A 17597-nucleotide genomic window follows, 5' to 3' on the forward strand; every position below is an offset into this window, starting at 1 on the left:
TAATTAGCCACACTGTGCTCTTCGGTCACGTACAGCAGCAATAACAATAAAGAAGCTGCTTTTTCTTCGCATCCTGAAACTTAACAAAACAACACCTCCGGTTTTCTGACATTAGTTTACAGCCGGAAATTTCACCCTCACTACCGGATTGTTGGACGTTTGAACGCAGGAACTCAGCGACCCGAAGGCCTGATAACGCGAACCTTGGACATGCTGTAAAGTCAAAGGCCGAAAGTCTCACTGTGGTTGCTGACTGCAGACAGGCGTAGAAACTTAACCCTCCTGTTATGTTGCCTTAATAGGTGCACTCTACATATAAATTGAAAATTTATTCATTTTACACATTTGTACCAACCCCTAGGTCTACGTTTTACATAGATACTGTTCGGGTCAATCTGACCCGGCAGTCAGGCTAAAGTGCAAAAGAAGATTTTAAAAAATGTCCATTTCTATATGTTTCCTTGCAGCTATGAACCATATTTCACCACACACACACTCACACCCCACCACACACATGCAAACACACCCCGACACACACAAGCCACTTTCTCACTACTCTCTTTACTTCACTAGGAAACTGCGAGAAAGCAGAAAGTGTTCACACAACTTTTGGCAGGAATGTTTTCTGTTCCCGTGGATAAACTCCACCCACACTGAGTGACACTCAGCAGAAGTGGAGGAAAACATAAATACTCTCTGCATGACTCATTTATCTTGATTTTAATCAGCGGGTCAATTTGACCCTGAACAGTATGTGTGTCTCAAATTCAATTATAAAGATACCCATTGAAAAAGAAAGTGTAATATAAAAATTTTTACCAAAGTTCAATTTCAAGGAAATTATAATTTTTCGTTTGTAGGTTTTTTTCAGTGGACATAAAAAATGTAAATTCCATTTTTTATGTCCAAATGAGTAAATGAGTACATTGTCGTCATTGATCCTTAATTTCTGAGAAATAATAAAACATCACTGCACAAATATTGATTGAAATGGTTAGTATTGGAGTTAATAATCAGATACAAAAATGTTTTGGAGGAATTTTTTGGTTTCTGACACTATTGCATGACTAAACACTCCCTGGTCAAATTGACCCATGAACATTTTTGCTGTACCCTAGAAACGAACATAACAGGAGGGTTCAAATAAAAACACCCAGATGTTTTTTTGGCAATAAGTTCATGTTTCTGGTAAATTATCCATTTCAAAAACCTTCTGATTGTAACATCACAAATCAACAGGCACATATTCCACGGCCACTGCGTCGTTACTTAGCAACCTAAGCTGAGCTCCAGCACCTTTGATCAGCCGTACAATGGCTGCTGGAAAAGACAAGTGTTTCATTAACTTACCATCCAGAAACCACTTGTTGCATTCTTGCTGGTTGTGGAGGAGGTTCCACATCTCTTTATCTAAGTGTTGGAAGTATTTCATATTTTATTATCTTTTATTTGCTTTACCTTTATTTTATATTATCATCCATTTTATTTACCTTTGTATTTACATTTTAATGATGTGCTTTGAGTGTTTTGAAATGTTTGCAGAAACTCTGGAAGCGGCCTGCTGAGGAGTGAAAAAGGAGGATACCATGAACGAGACATTCCGGCGATAATTGCCCAGAGGAACTGAAAACCTATAGTCTTATCTTATGAAATATGCTTTTGAATATTGTATAAATGAGTTGTGTTCGTATGAGTGTGCAGCTGTTTTCTGTTCCCCCTCCCTTCAGGGCTGCACACTGTCATGTAACTAGGGAGTTCCTAATTCTAATAAAAGCAGGGTAAGACTCAGTTGAAGCTTCAGAGCACAGGCAGAAATCTGTAACTGGGTTTCAACTGTGTTCTCCCTGCAGGTAAAACTAAATTCTGACTCTTGTCTCTTCTTTGTGTCTGTGTTTAGGTAATTTAGGCCGAACACTAAGAATTTTATACAAAAAAATTAACGTTTTGTGAATCCTAACCTGTTCAAGGAAGCATCTTTAAAATAATGTTCTTTATTATACATGTGACCTGTATGGTCATTTACATAACTGGCCATTTAAGACAGTAAGATACCATTTGTAACTAGTTTAGTGTTAAAGATGAAGTCTTTTGTTTTCCAGCCATACAGATAGAAAAGTAACAATGTCAACATCAGAGGTCATAGAAATGCTACATATATAGCAGATATATGACTAAAACAACTTTTTACTTTGTAATGCAAGTCCTTGAAATTGGGCCTCTGTGTCTTTAAGAAACTCTTGCTGTTTCTGAAACTCAGAAACTTCAGGAAGTCGTCATGACATCGCTCCTTTATTAACCCTTTAGCAACATTTTTAGCAGCGTTTCACTGAGAATCAATGTTTTCCATACTCTTGTTGAATCGATGTCTTAGAGAATTAATAAAAAATATCATAAAGTGGCCGATAAGTGCAACTAAAACGCATTTTAAAAGCGACCTGCAAGTTTTACGGGCTGGAATATGTGTTCGATCAGGGGTGTACAAACTTCTTGGGCCAAAATCGTTGATTCAAAAGTAATCGGACGCCTAAAAATCCCAACCTAAAATCAAGCAAATAATGCAGCTAAATTTACTTTTTTATCTACATAAAAGTTGTACATTTCCACCAAAAACTCATAAATTGAAATTAATCAGAAAAAAAATTATTTTGAAAATCGTCAACATTTGAAAAGGTTGTTTGTAGAAAATTTCTGAGATTAGTGGACATTTACTACTTTTTAATTTTTTTATAAATCTACATCGCCCCAAACGCGCCATCGTAGATTTTGCACATTTTCTGTTTTAAAAGAAAAGCATCAAGTTTTCAGTTTCTCTTCGGCTCGATGGAACAAATTTATTTTCAGTAACAGGATTCCGGTCACTTTGTTTAAAAACGTTTGTTATATTTAGTAAATTAAATAAAAGCTGATTTTGGAGCATCATATCAGTAAAAATCTCTGAATAAACATTGTTTTGCTTTTTCTAAGGCTTCATTATAAAAAGACAAACACTTCAACTTGTAAGAAAACTATAGTTTCCATCTGCATCTGTCGACTCAATTTGTATCATTTTTAAATTAATTATTCACAAGTGGCCGCCGAGATTGACTTTGGATGAAAAAACTGCAAATTTTCAACTGAATTACCATCAAAAAGTTTGTTATCATTCAAAATATCACTGTGAATGCACAGTAGATGTGAAATGAAAGGAAAATATAAACATTTTTATGCATTTGATAGAGAAAAAGGAAAGAAAAGTCATCTCTTGTCACATTTAAAGGGACTGCAGTAAAGCTCAATAAAGCTTTTTATTTATTTTTGTACCAAAATAGGCAGTTAGAGCAGGGATAAATATTATATTATGTTAGATATAGATACATCTCTTTAATAGATTCTTTGCATCGGTGCTTTACTTTAACAAACAGTGGCATAGTCCCCCGGCTAAAACACGCAGGCAGAGCCGTACGGAGGTTCCCTTCTCTCAGCCGACGGTTACAAATAATCTACTGGGATTAACAAGGGAGGAAACATGAATCCAGAAGAACAGAGGAAACATTAAAGTTCTCAAAATGTGGTGAAAGTTGGAAGTTCTTCTGCGTTTTCAGGGCGCCGATGCTGAAAGAAGGGCCACTCCGTACGCCTCCGTCCTCCAGTCAGCTTGGAGGAGTCGCCTTGAGGGATTAACGTGGATTAAGGGGAGACGGTGGCTGACGAGGTCCATACAAGCAAGGGCTGGGTTATCAAAAGCATCTTGAATTTCTGTCCTCAAACAGCAGCTGATCGTCCCATTTCGGGTTATTTTTTTACCGTCACGCGTCCCGTCACGATGCAGCTGAAGATTCGGTTTCCGTGACGACAGGGAGGAAACGGTGAAATTAAAGCTGCAGCTGGTATTTATAGAGGAGAGAAACAAAGCAAGTAGTGCTGAGGTCACACAGCCAGAGTCAAAATAAAAAATAAAAGTACAATGTTACCAAAAAAATTAAAATCCAAACTAAATAAAAAACATACAGTGGATTTATGACAAAGTAACAGGACCAGACGAAGAAAAAATAATAATTATAAGAGAAAAATTTGTAGTAATATGAGAATAGTCATAATATCAAGACTTCATTCTCATCTTATTTTGACTTTAATACGTCTTTATAGTTATTAATATAACTAATTTTATTCTTGTCATAAAATTATGAGAATAAAGTCATACAAGAGTAAACAATAATAAAGTAATAATGACTTTACTTTCGTAATATTACAACTTTATTATATTATTTTAACTTTATTCTCATATTATTTTTACTTTAATAGAACGATTTTACTTTATTCCCATTATAAAACTACAAGAATTAAGTTGCAATATTATCAAAATACAGTTGTACAAGAATAAAATAAAAATAATGCTTTATCTTCATATTATTTTGACTTTATTCTCATTTAAACTTTAAGAGCATTACTTTACTAATAATGCAATATAACTTATTTTCCTCATAAAATTACAAGTATAGTCATAATATTATAACTGTCTCATAATACTACAACTTTATTTTAATATTATTTCAACCTAATTTTTTAAATTTTATTATTTTTTTATTTTCTTAGCATGACCCCAGTACTCTGTCAAACGTTTTTTCATGACAAACTTCCATGTTTATGGAACATCTGATATCTTTGTTTGCTAAAAATGTGTTTTAAAAAAAAAACCTTCACCAAAATCTTCTGTCCCTTCATAAGCTTAAACACAAAGACGCGTCACACAAGATGCTTTAGGAAATCAGCCCTCGATAGTGCAACTACATTTAGAGGGGAAGGAGGTCCTGATGATGATGATGATGATAGAGATGAAGGAGACGTTACACTGTTTAGGGTCAAAGTGCACGGAGAACGTAGGAGACAGATATGGAAGTCTGAGGTAAAGCCAGAAAAAGGAGAAATCCTGGAATTATTGGACAGAATCGTTTTCCTGCTTTTTAAAAATAATGAGTAAAGAAATCTCTCCTGATATCTGATTTAAAAATGGTAATGTTTCCTCTTAAGTCCGATTTTAATATGTTTTATTCAAGTTTCCTTCCAACTCTGCATATTTACTGACCAAGCATGGCAAGTGGAAAACATAGTAACGTTTTTACTTTAAATTTTTATTCTTTAGCCCAGGGGTATCCAAACTTTTTGTCGAGTAAATAAAATAAACCTATAATCAACCAAATAAAGTTGTCCACATTATTATTTATTTATTTTATTGAAGGAAATTCATGTTTATTTTTATTATCAAAACACTAAAAATAATTTTGCTGTATTAAATCAACTGGTTTTTAAATTCTTTTGGGGTTGGTTGAACAGATTAGATCTCAGTTATAAGAACAGGATTTGGGTTTACTTAAAAAATGTTTCGTTGAGTTTAATACATTGAATAAAAGTCTAATTTTGTGCCCCAAAGTCAGCGTGGTTCTACTTATCACACGAGCTTCATTGTAAAAACATGAATACTTTGTGTAGTACTTAACATTTTCCATTCCAAATTATGTAAATAATTTTTAAAGTAGATTAGAATAAAGTTTAAACAAATTTGTATCATTCTTTAACTACTGTTGAGGACCACAAAAAAATCAGTCGAAGGGCCACAAATGGCCCCCGCGGCACACTTTGGACACCCCTGATTTAGAAGAACAAATTTCCCATCTCAATATTCCAATATCGAGTAAAACCTCCCAAATACAGCAAATCTTTGCTTTGAATTGCCTTTTTCTGTCTCTTTAGAGTACTTCGGACCCGTCAGAAGTTTTAAGAACTATATTTAAAACTTCTCTTGGTACTTTTTATATAACAGACAACATAATAGGAGTCAAGTGAGCAACACCAGGGCTGCGCCACAAAAACACAAATTACGACTGTTTTTACAACAAACAAGTTTTTGCTCATTAAACCTCTGCTGGAAATATTCGCATTGAATTAGTTTGAATTAATTTCCATATTAATATTTTAGCAAAAAATATTAACCCAAAGCTTCAAATATATCTTACGTTGATATAATTCTCTATAATGCATGAAGGAAATAAATTGTTACATTTAAAATTAAGGTTATCGGGCCCTAAAATCTCCAAAGTGGTTATGAATATTTTTCATGCTACGTCCATAAACAGTAGCTTCTCAACACTTTGGTTTTTGCAAACACAAAATCTTTAAGTATTTTTTTTGAGTTTCTTAGTACACTTGAAATAAGACAAAACTAAATTAGAAGTAGTAGTACAAATATCTTAATTTCTGTAAGATATAGGAGCTTGTTTTTAGTAAATAATTCCTTAATATTGATGAAAAACTACAAGGTCCAGTGGAAGATTATTTCATGTATAATACTTTTGTCCTGTTATCCTTATAACTTTGGAAAAATGTATTGTTATAAATGAAAGAATCGCCCAGTGGAACTAGAACGGGGTTGCTAGGTGACGGGCTGGGCTTAGCTGGGGTTGCTAGGTAACGGCGTTATGTTACAAGTGAAATAATCTGCCAGTGGAACTAGAACTTTTTTCACCAATATTAAGGGATTATTTACTTAAACAAGCTGCTATATCTTGCTATGTCACTTATAAATTAATTTTGTCTTATTTCAAGTGAACCAAGATATTTACACTGGAAACTAGACCAAAATTAGCTGGTAAAATTATGGGGGTTTTTTTTGCAGTGAGATGCTGAAATGCGTGGCAGGGGAAGGTAGAATTACAATAAATATTTTCACCTCCTATATAAGGACTTTAGAGTGTAGGAAGAGAAAATGAGGATACAAAGGGATGAGAAATGTAAAAAAAAAAAAGACAGAAAGAAACTAAAAATACCCGATGCCATGTGGAGTGACAGACAGAAAGACAGACAGGGAGTTAGATCAAGATTTTTGTCCCAAAAACATGCTCTTAAAGCTACAGCGTGCAAAAGTCTGGCTCTTGGTGACAATATTATCATTACAAACCGATTCATGAATGCATTACTCTTTGTTAATATGAAAACAACAACGACAACAACAATAAGAAGAACAGTAGTGAAATAAATCAGATCATGGTACAAGTTGCCTTGATTTGAACCAACTCCTTAAACATTAAGGAACCAAGCTGAAGGAAGATCCACCCGGAGGCTGCCGGACCGACCCGAGGTCCTCCCGCCGCAGGAAGGAAACGTCCCAGATAGTCCCGGCCTCGCCGCGCCGCCATCGTGTGCTTGTGTGAATACACGTGTGTGCAGCAATGCAAAACAGAGGAAGCAGGCTGATAGTAGAAAAAAATAAAATCAAGTGGGAAGTGTAGAGACAGTAATGTGTGTGCATGGACATTTTGCATGTGTGTGTTTGTTCAGAGTCGCTCCTTGGTGGTCACCCAGATGTAAGGACCCGACTGCTCCTCGATGATTTGCTTCACCTGCGAGTAAATTTCCTCTAAAGAAGAGCCGTGGACTATTGCTGCAAGAGAGACAAACACACAGAGATCAGTGGGTTACAAAGGAAATACACGTCGTTTCTGAGCAGGAAGAAGCAGAAAATAAATAAATAAATCACTAAACACGTTCTCTCCATTTTTTGAACAAAGTAATTCTTAGATAATGAAATTTTAGTCAGTTCTGCCTATTTTGTTTTATGGCGTCTTGTGACTTTAAATCCACGGCCCCCTCAAACTCAAAGTTTACCCTCGCATGTAAAAATAGCTTGAAATTAGATGCGCAATTATACAACCATACATCTTTCAAAAGCAGAAGTGGAGCCTCCTGCACAACCAACAAAAGTGCAGCAAGTAGTTTCTGAACAGTAAGTCAAGAACGAAACACTTGTCTTTTCCAGCAGCCATTGTACAGCGCAAAAAGGAAAAATGAAGGAGTAAAGTCTGAAATAAAAAGTCGTATTCATGTCATTGTTTTTTATGTGTGTGTGTAAGTTGACTAACCGGTGAAGTACTCTGCAAACTCCTGCTCCAGTTTGATGCCTCTGTCGAAGGCCTTCCTCGCCTGTTCCTCTGTCAAACGTTTGTTCATCTCTCTGCAGAGAGCAAACACGGAGGTTCAAAACCTCATTTTACTTTTGTTAAGTGTAGGTGTCCAACTAAACTAAACTTGAGGTAAACAACAAGGAATGAGCTGTAGTGCAGTAAACCTACAATATATTTTTATACAGAAAAAAATATTGTGAAAAAGTTTTTTTTACAAATTTCAAAATGCTAATAAATAGATTCATAAACACAAAACAAAGGATGTTATATTTATAATTTCAGGATGTTTTAGTTTTATAAATGTAATCCAGGACATAGTTCCAGTTAGTTCATTATTGTTCTTATTTCAATTTTCAAAAATGTTTTCTCAATTCCAGTTTTGTTTACAATAAGCAAGGTTGGTGGAATCACCTGACTCTGGTTACTTAGCAACAACCTTCTGAGTAACTTTTGGTTACCTAGCAACGACCTGTTTAGTAACTTGCGCAGCAGCACTTTAAGGTTTCGCTACTGTGTCCCATAACTGCTTAAAAATAAAAAAGACTACGGTGTGGAGAGAAAACAGGATGAAACAGGAAAGGTCATGTCACCAGTTTTGAATATTTCTGACATTTAAAACAGAAAACCTACCAACTGCTACGAAACACTTATATTGCGATACATTTTTCAGTCGTATCGTCCTGTCCTAATTAAAACGAAGCCCTTTCTCTGTAAAACCTTTCAGTTCGAAAGCGTACAAGCGTCGTTGATTAGTACATCTGCTACTCACAGGATGTTGTCGACATTTCGCGGTCTAAGGAGGATAGCGATGGGGTAGAGGCCCGCCATCTGGAGACGCTTTATGGCATTCCCAGAAACATCCAGGATGCAATGTTTCCCCTGCAGGAGACCAAGAGTCCGACAATCAGCCGCCTCCAACGCGCTCTTCCTCCTCCCGACGCGCTCTAAGCGGGCCTTACCTTGTCGGCGACCTCTCTGACAGACTGTATGCTGGTCCCGTAGAGGTGGTTGTTGTACTGACCCGCCTCGATGAACTTGTGTTCCTGAATCTCTCGCTCCATCAGCTCTCTCGAGGACATGAAGTGATAATCTCTGCCGTCCACCTCGTAGTCTCTTCGTGGCCGTGTTGTGTCTAACAGGGGCAGGATTCATACAGATTCAGGTGTGGCAAAAAAAATAAAAAATTACGCTGCACAAACACAAAATCTAAATTATGTTTTGTCAGGTTTCTAGTGTTTGAACACTTGAAATAGGAAAAAAGATAGAAGAGATCGTTTTAAATAAATCAATAATTACTTAATATTGATTAAAAAAACTAGTTCCACTGACAGATTTTTACACTTATCACAAAACATTTTTTCCACGTTAAAAGTGAAAAACATTCTGACAGATGAACTAACACTTTTCCCTCAATATTAAGGAATTATTGACCTAAAGGAAATCAAGAAACTCACGTGGGACGCAGGATCCAAACTTTTCAGGAAACTCAGAGATGAGGTCATCATTGACCCGATCTTTCATTGGTCCAAGCACGATGACTGGCCGTGTGTAATTGACTGGGAAAAAATGAAAAGAAGAAAGTTTATTTCCATGAAAAGACATTTGTTTGATTACAAAAAGTGAAAACGGGCTGAATCTGACAAAATCTCTCATTTCACAAAATAAATTCACTGCTGATGTCTAATGAACCACAATTTAATCCTTATAACCTAAGAAATTATACTTAAAAAATTCTGTAAGTGTAAAAATACACGGAAAATCAAACTAACAGGATCAAGAAAATGTACATTTTAATTTGATCCTACAGGGAACTATCATCTTAACTGAACAGATGGAGAAGTAATGAAATCTTAAATTATTGTACATCAAAACTTAAACGTTGTTTTATACGTCATTAAATCAAAGAAATCCAGTTTGAAGATTCTTTTGGGCTCGGAAGAAAAAAAGAATTCAATCTATTCTCATTTCTTTTAATTTGTTTTCTATTTTAAACAAGGTTTAATAAATTAGTTAAAATCCAATTTGAGGTCCCTCAAATCGGCTGTTTTGTGTTTAAGTCAGTTGATAAATGTGTTCTTATTTACTATGAATAAAAAGAAAAATCTAAATATTTTTGATGTACAATAAGCTAAAATAAATTAATGAAGACAAAGTGGAAAAAAATGTAAAATTAAATGATTCTTTGCATATTTTGTAGCAATGTCTGAGTTCCCGACCAGAAGCTAATGCTGTCAGGTGATTCAATGATTCATATTTTATAGAAATAACTAGAAAAGGTGAATAAAAAATAAAATAAGAGTCTTTTACGTACCTTCCTGCTGCACAACAGGTTGGTATGTAAGGAGAATCTCCTCCTGGCCAGCTGTTTAAACAGAAACAAATATTTTTAAAGGCTTAATGATCACAAATTTGACACCACACCAAACTTCGACCCACTTCTACGTTTGGAAAGGAAATTTCTCCAGCAGCTCTGGAAAGGTAGAGAGAAATGTGACTTGCACACAAGACCCACATGCACATAATTAACACACACAGGGAAACACACACCCACGGACAGACGAAATGGAAAACACAAGAGGACGTAGAGCGAGGCGCAGCGGAGAAAAGGTAGAGGAGAGGAGAAATGGAGGACAGGAGGGTCCACACTTACAGGAACTACTCTCACTATCACTGGTGCCAGAGGTTACCAGCGCTGGAAGGACAAGACAGGTCAGAGTCAACACACACACATCCACATAATTACACACACACACATAACTCACAGGAACACAAACACAACGTACACATATAAAATGTCTTATATTTAGTCATCAGTTTTCTGGAGGCACAACCATTTTAAAGCCAGAGTTAAGCAGCTGTTCGGTAACGCAAGTCATTTTTCTAATTGTAAATAGTAAAACTGCTAAAACACAAAATCTTACTCAGCATTTTGGTCTAATAACTAGTGAAAATATCTTGGTTCACTTGAAATAAGACAAAACAAACACAAGTAACTTCTCAGCATAGGAACTTGTCTTAAGTAAATAAGTTCTTAATATTGATGAAAACGTTCTTGTTCCACTGGCAGATTATTTCACTTGTAACAAAGCACCGTTACCTAGCAACCCCAGCCAAGCCGAGCCCGTCACCTAGCAACCCAGTTCTACGTTCACTGGAAGATTCTTTCACTTATAACAAGACATTTGCCCCATGTCATAAGTGCAACAGAATTAATCCGCCAATGGAACTAATACTTTTTAATCAATATTAATGAAATATTGATTTAAAACAAGCGCCTATATTCCACTGAAAAGTTACTTCTAAGTTAGTTTTGTCAAGAAACCCAGTTCTAGTTCCACTGGAAGATTATTTATCCTATAATAAAACATTTATTCCATGTTATAAGTGAAATAATCTGCCAGAGGAACTAGAATTTTATTTGCTCAATATTAAAGGATTATTCACTTAAAACAGGCTCCTATCTCTTACAGTACAGTTACTTATATGTTAGTTTTGTCTTATTTCAAATGTACTAAGATATTTGCACTAGACACTATACCAAAATTACTTAGCAAGATTTTGTGTTTTTGCAGTGAAATATTATTATACTTCTTATTCCTAAAGAAAAGTCTGAATTATGAAAACTCAGAAATCAGGCATAAAATTCTGACTGATGCAGCTCTGACTAACCAAAGCTGATGTTAGCACAATAGTCTGCACAGGACTACGCTACGACGCGAAACCTGCATTTAAAGCAGAGACAGCCTCTGGGTTGTGCCGATGTAACAAAAGATGATTTATTTGACTTCTGTGCTTTCCACTCCAAATGCAGCTTTCCTTTTTCGCATCAGCAGATTTTTATTTTTACAAAGATCTGCAGAACATAAAAAATGGAAGTAAAACATCTGTGTTGCAAGACGCAGAAATAAAACTTGAACGGTTTCTTGATTTGACAAGGAATCATTGTGAAAAACAAAACCAGTGTAAGATTTAGCTAAATTTCAGTTAATTAAAAACAAATAAAGCAAAAGATTCTTCAGGAATAATAAACAAATTAGGTCTAGTTGGTTGAAAATATAGCGATCTATAAATTTGATCACTAATATACCATTTAATCTAGAAAACTAGACAACAAAGTGATAAATTAGAACTATTTTGAGGGAATATTATTGGCTATCCCCTATCAAAACAGACAAAACTATCGTATCATGACAAGCAGTTACACATAGTGACCAGCAGGTGTCAGCGATAGTTAGGTAGCTCACCTTTATCCTCTTGATCCTGGAGGAGATAGAAAGAGAGGAGATCATTAATCACCACACACAGTACAATGGAACTGTGTGTGTGCGTGTGTGTGTGTGTTGTCAGCAGAAACACTGTTTGAAAGTCCGCTATGCAAATAACCGAGAGAGGAAGTGTGTGTGAGGGTGTGATCATTTTTAATGATCATTTCTTCATCACGTGGCGCACCAGTTCGTACGGCGTGAAGAAAACAGAAGAAGGGTGAGATCGAGTCGACAGCGCAGTGCTATCAATAGCTTGTGCTAAACTTGTGTCAGAGCTCATCTTCACACTCAAGTAATGCTGCAGCCTCAGATCTGATCAAGTTCTAACATTTAAAGGCGACTTATTGTGCTTCCTTCAACATGTAAGGCCAGGATTTCTGCACAAAATCATTCTTAGTTAATAAGATTTTAATCTTATTGTCACTTTAACATCCCTCCAACTCAACTTTCACACTCGCACGTGAAAATGGCTGCAAACAGACGCGCAGCTATACAACTGTACATGTTTGAAAAGCAGAAGTGGAGCCTCCTGTATAACCAACTAGAATGCAATAAGTCGTTTCTGGATGATAAGACAACATAATAGTTATCCTTTCCAGCAGCCATTGTACAGCTCATACAGTAGTAAAACCAGCTGATTAAATGTCCTGAAGCTGTGCTTGGGTTGCTCCAGGACAGTGAACGGGCTGGGATTCACTGTGGTTGCTAGGTAACGCGGTGCAATGACTGCATGCTGGAGGTTTTTGACACGGCTCGTTTTTCAAACACCAAAAAACATCAACTTACTGCCAAAAACCGAGTGCCAGAGCTGTTTCTAGAAGTAGAAGGAGTCCAAATGGAAATACAAAAAGGTCCAAAATGTGAATTTTGCATAATAATAAGTATCTCAATAACAAAGTGCAAAGTGAAAAGGTAAAACAAAAACATTTCCAGGTAGAAGTCTGCTCCTGTCAAGTGTTTTTGTAGCATATATAAAAAGAAAACTGATGATAGAACATCAGGAAAAACTGTCAGGTTGATCATTTTAAAAATAATGGAAGATAGTCCATAGATTTTAGCTTCATTTCAGGAGGGTAAATCTCATCTCATTATTGGGGGGGGGGACCATAAACAGGAACATTTCTTAAGAGCAATTTTGGGGGGGTCGGCAAAGTTACAGTGAAATGTAACGTAAAATGTGGTTTAAAAAGTTTTTAAACCACATTCCAGCTGCCTAACCAAAAATGACTAGTAATGCATATCAACAAACTATTGAGAAATAAAACTAAAATTCAAATGTTGCTTAGATACGAGTTTTGTTCAGTCTCACTGATCTAATTTCTGCTAAACTTTACAAACATTTAAGGTTCTAAATACAAAAGTTTTAATGAGTAACTGCTCTTAATAAAATTCCTCATAAACATCGATTTATTGAAATGGCTCCCAATACAAGTTATGGGCTGTTTAAATTATAACTTGTTAATTTGCTTTATTTTTAAGCCTTTTTTAGTTTTATCATGTCCTGGATTACTGAGAACCAACAGGTAGATAGAAATGAATATCTGGGGAGTATCATAACTTAAACGTAACATTTGAAGCACCAGAGTTTATATAGAAAAATATTCAGATTTTATTTTGTGGTTTTAAAGGCTCTACGTTGAAGACGGTGAGAAATAAAAGCATAACTTTCTGTTTTTTCTATCTGTTCTCGGCTCCCAAACACAGAGCTGGTCCACTTGCTCAGCCCCTCCCTCCCGTTTCAAACTCTTCTAATTAACTAAAAGTTAAAGAGCTAAATATGAATGAGATGTTTGATACCTTTGACAAAAAAAGCTTAAGTCTATGAAAGCAGTGTAGCAGTTTTGCTAATGAGGCAGTTTATCATGATTCAAAGTAATGAAATAACGAACTGCAGTCTGATTTTTATTGTTAATGTGTTTCTTCTTATTGAGCAGTGAAAGTAAATCAAATGTTTACATGTCTTTTGCTGTAAGTATTTACTTACTGGAGGGTTTATGTTTATGCTCCAGTGCCACAGTTAGCAGCTAACAGCTAGCAGTTAACAGCTAACAGCTAGCTCCTCACTTCAGCGGCTCTAACGGAGCCGGTACCGTTCAACGCTGCTGTTGCTCCTCCCACACTTTGGACTGAACCATTGTTCTATTAATGGTAGGGGTCGGGGGGGGGTAGAGGGCTAAAAATTAATTCTTATTTTTTTCTGAGATAAATGGCAGATTTATTTTGTTTTTTGTTTCTTTTGCCTTTTCATATTGGAATTATTTAAAAACAAACGTTTCTTCAGTGATTATTTTTTTGGGGGGGAACAATTCTAGACTTTTCCAAGATTGGGGGGGTCCGGCCCCCCTTGGCCCCCCTGGGATTTACGCCTCTGCTTCATTTAAAAAGCTGCTGAGTTCTTTACTATTATTAAACGCTCCAGTGATTCTTCATCAAAAAACGACAAAAGTCCAGACAAGAAAGTGATTATAGCACAAACTGAACTCAAGAAACTAAAATGAATGAAATAAGCAGAAAGTTTTAGTTCAAAAAGGTGGATTTGTGACAGCATTAATCTGTTGATCCAACATAAAAGAGCTGTTCAGTTTTAGGTCCCAAACTTTGTTAATATGAGAAGCTGAAAAACCAGAAACATCGACTGAAATGACAAGACGGATTATCTTTATCTTTTTCTTGGTTTTCGTAGCATCTTAAAACACTAACAACCAGCTAGCAACTAGCTAGCAACTAGCTAGCTAACACTAACACTAGCAACTAGTGAAAAGAAAGACTTTTTGTACATTTTATCAACACTGGTTTCAGGTTTTTGCTGGAAGTTGGAACCATTTCAGACAAAATGACAACTTTTACAAAGTTGGAATCAAACTGTTGGTTAAATTGTTTGATTCTTGTTACAAAGAAATGTGCTGCGACAGTTTAGGGTCAGCATGAGGTGCACAAACTCACCGATCTGTCCTGAGACCTCGACACTCTGACCATCTTTAGCCTCGACCTTTCCTTCTTCTCTGCTCTGTGAGAGAAACAAAATTAGCAAAAACAGAAATCAACACTAACAGAGAAGAAACTGATGCTTTCTTTAAGAAGATAATAAGAAGTAAAATGAATCTCAACAAACAAAAGAAAATTAGGGCCATTGTAAAAAAGGGAGAAGTAAATTTTCAACAAAAACCTCACAAATGTTTTTTTTACTTGAAAATTTCTGAGTCTGAAAAGTCTAAAATTGCTAGAAAAACAATTTTTTTTAATTAGTATTTCTAGAAAAACATGGACTTGTCTGAGTTCTAAGAGTAAATAATTCATTAGAAAAAAAAACTTTGAAAATTTTAGCTTAATCTTGGAAATTTTCTAGACAAAACAAGGAAATTTCTGAGATCAAAAAGTCAACGATTTTCTGAAAGAAAAAAGGAAATTTCTGAATTTTAAAAGTTAGAAATTTACTAGAAAAATATAGAAAATTTCTGAACTTGAAAAGTCTATAATTTACCAGAAACAAATATTTTTGAAATTAACCTAAGAAATTTTCTTGAAAAAAAAGGACATTTCTGAATTTAAAAAGTTGAAGATTTTCTAGAAAATAACTCACATTTTGAGATTAATCACCAAAATGTTCTATAAAAATCATAAAAATTTTAAAAGTCTGTTTCCTTGTTAAATTTTGGAACTACAACGAACGACATCCTTTTCCAAAAAACAAACAAGAAAACACCGAATTGCTTCGGGGCTTTTTTCACTCAAGAAATTTGGCCAACATGACAAACACCTTTATACTTTTTCTAATATGTTTGGTGAAATATTGCTTCATCGTTGACACTGTTAGCGAAGCAGCTAGTCAGTTAGCTGTAGCATAACAACCTCAGCTACTCCACCAAACATCAGGGTGACAATCCTTCCTCTGCTCCCTGTTTCCTCTCATCCTCGCCTCACTGGCCTCCGACACGTCCTCCCTTCTCTTCCTCTCAGTCCATAACACTTCACATTGTCACCTGCCTCTGTGCCACACTTGGAAACATCGCTCTTCCAAACAGACTCCTCACACCTCAGAAACCTGTCAGCCTGAGGAAATGGCGTCACCAAGACAAGGAGGTTTTTTTTTAGCTTTCTTCTCAGATGAATTTATCTAATTATAAACTGTAACGACACTGAATAAATTGAAAAATTACAGTTTACATAAAAGTAAATCTAGTCTAAAGTAACTGAGGAAAAAGTTCAGTGGGCTCGGTTCAAAGATAAAGTATTCACTGTTGGAAAGCATGTGTCTGCCTCATCAGAATAAAATAATATAATAAAATATATAACAAAAGAGAATTGACAACTATTCATTATGTTTTAGAAAAAGATTCTCTAAACTTGAAGTTTTTCTTTTTATGTAAAATTCACAGATTTCCTCCATTTATTTGCTTTTTTTTTTTTGCAACTGAACAGCTTCATCAATTTTTTATCAGCTACAAAATCAACAAAATAAAAGTGTTGAAGATCTCTAAATCTAGTTTAATATTTTAATAAACCCTGAATTCATGTAATTCTATGCTGTTGAAACCCAAACGTCCAGTCCAGATGTTTTCCTAAACGGCTATGAACAAAGAAGAGTTTCTAATAGATGTGTTATTTCTTAAAGATAAAGTCAGGAAACGTTTCAGACGTAGATTCTTTACACAGAAGCACATGCCAGAACACATTTGCCACTTCTTTTTATGTAACTGTCGCCCTTGTCAGATCAGATTTGCTGGGTGTCATTTACACGTTCTGACCCACATCTACCAAAAATGAACTTCAACTTTAGGATTTTGGAAAAATATTCTGCAAGACAAAAGTGAATCATTTTTAACGTTGTGTGTCCAAAAGGGTGGATCTATTCAGGCTAGTTCTATGCCTTATTGTTTATTTTTACATTATACTTACAATTCCTAATTGCACTTTCTGAACCATTTGAAAGAAAGTTTATTTTTTACATGTTTGACCAAGATAGTCAACCTATTTTTATTCAATTTCAGTTTCTTTATTTTATTCCTACTAGAACTGACTTAAATTGTCTGTTCAGAATTAAAATCTGTTTGTTTTGACTGTACATATAAATTTACTCAAGTAAATGTAATAGATTTGTAAAGAAAAAAACAACAACAACACAAAAAGACGTATATTGGCTCTAAACCTCGCCGTTTGTAACGATTTTCCTTCCTTTTAGGTGTCTGGATTACTCCGTCTATTTAATAGAGTCTCCTGCACTGCTGCGATCATTTCCAACCGGCTTCTATGCATTATTTAAATTTTCCCTTTCACAGGTAAAAGCTTCTGACTCCAGAATGGGATATTTTGAGATTTAACACATCTTCTTGCCCTTTAAGGGCGAAAGAACGGGACATAAATGTTCCCTAAAAGTCTCTTCAGTCCATATTCTATTTGT

The 17597-nt window shown here is 35.4% G+C and overlaps 1 protein-coding gene across 6 annotated transcripts in view; it reads right to left on the reverse strand.

Annotated features, from left to right (window-relative positions):
* Positions 1–6837: 6837 nt before the first annotated feature.
* LOC116716460 (discs large homolog 1-like protein) overlaps positions 6838–17597 on the reverse strand; it is a 101230-nt gene continuing 90470 nt past the window's right edge. For 5 of the 6 annotated variants that reach the window (XM_032557299.1, XM_032557302.1, XM_032557301.1 and 2 more), the window contains 9 exons: positions 15143–15206; positions 12179–12194; positions 10585–10626; positions 10246–10296; positions 9389–9490; positions 8894–9066; positions 8704–8813; positions 7893–7984; positions 6838–7414 (listed from right to left, as the gene is read on the reverse strand). In XM_032557299.1, coding sequence (XP_032413190.1) covers positions 7308–7414; positions 7893–7984; positions 8704–8813; positions 8894–9066; positions 9389–9490; positions 10246–10296; positions 10585–10626; positions 12179–12194; positions 15143–15206 — 757 coding nt within the window. In that variant the 3' untranslated portion in view covers positions 6838–7307. The remainder of the gene's footprint in view (positions 7415–7892; positions 7985–8703; positions 8814–8893; positions 9067–9388; positions 9491–10245; positions 10297–10584; positions 10627–12178; positions 12195–15142; positions 15207–17597) is intronic. The other variant, XM_032557300.1, reaches the window with a different exon arrangement.

Source organism: Xiphophorus hellerii, unplaced genomic scaffold, assembly GCF_003331165.1.
Source record: "Xiphophorus hellerii strain 12219 unplaced genomic scaffold, Xiphophorus_hellerii-4.1 PGA_scaffold_58__1_contigs__length_500000, whole genome shotgun sequence".
NCBI lineage: Eukaryota > Metazoa > Chordata > Actinopteri > Cyprinodontiformes > Poeciliidae > Xiphophorus > Xiphophorus hellerii.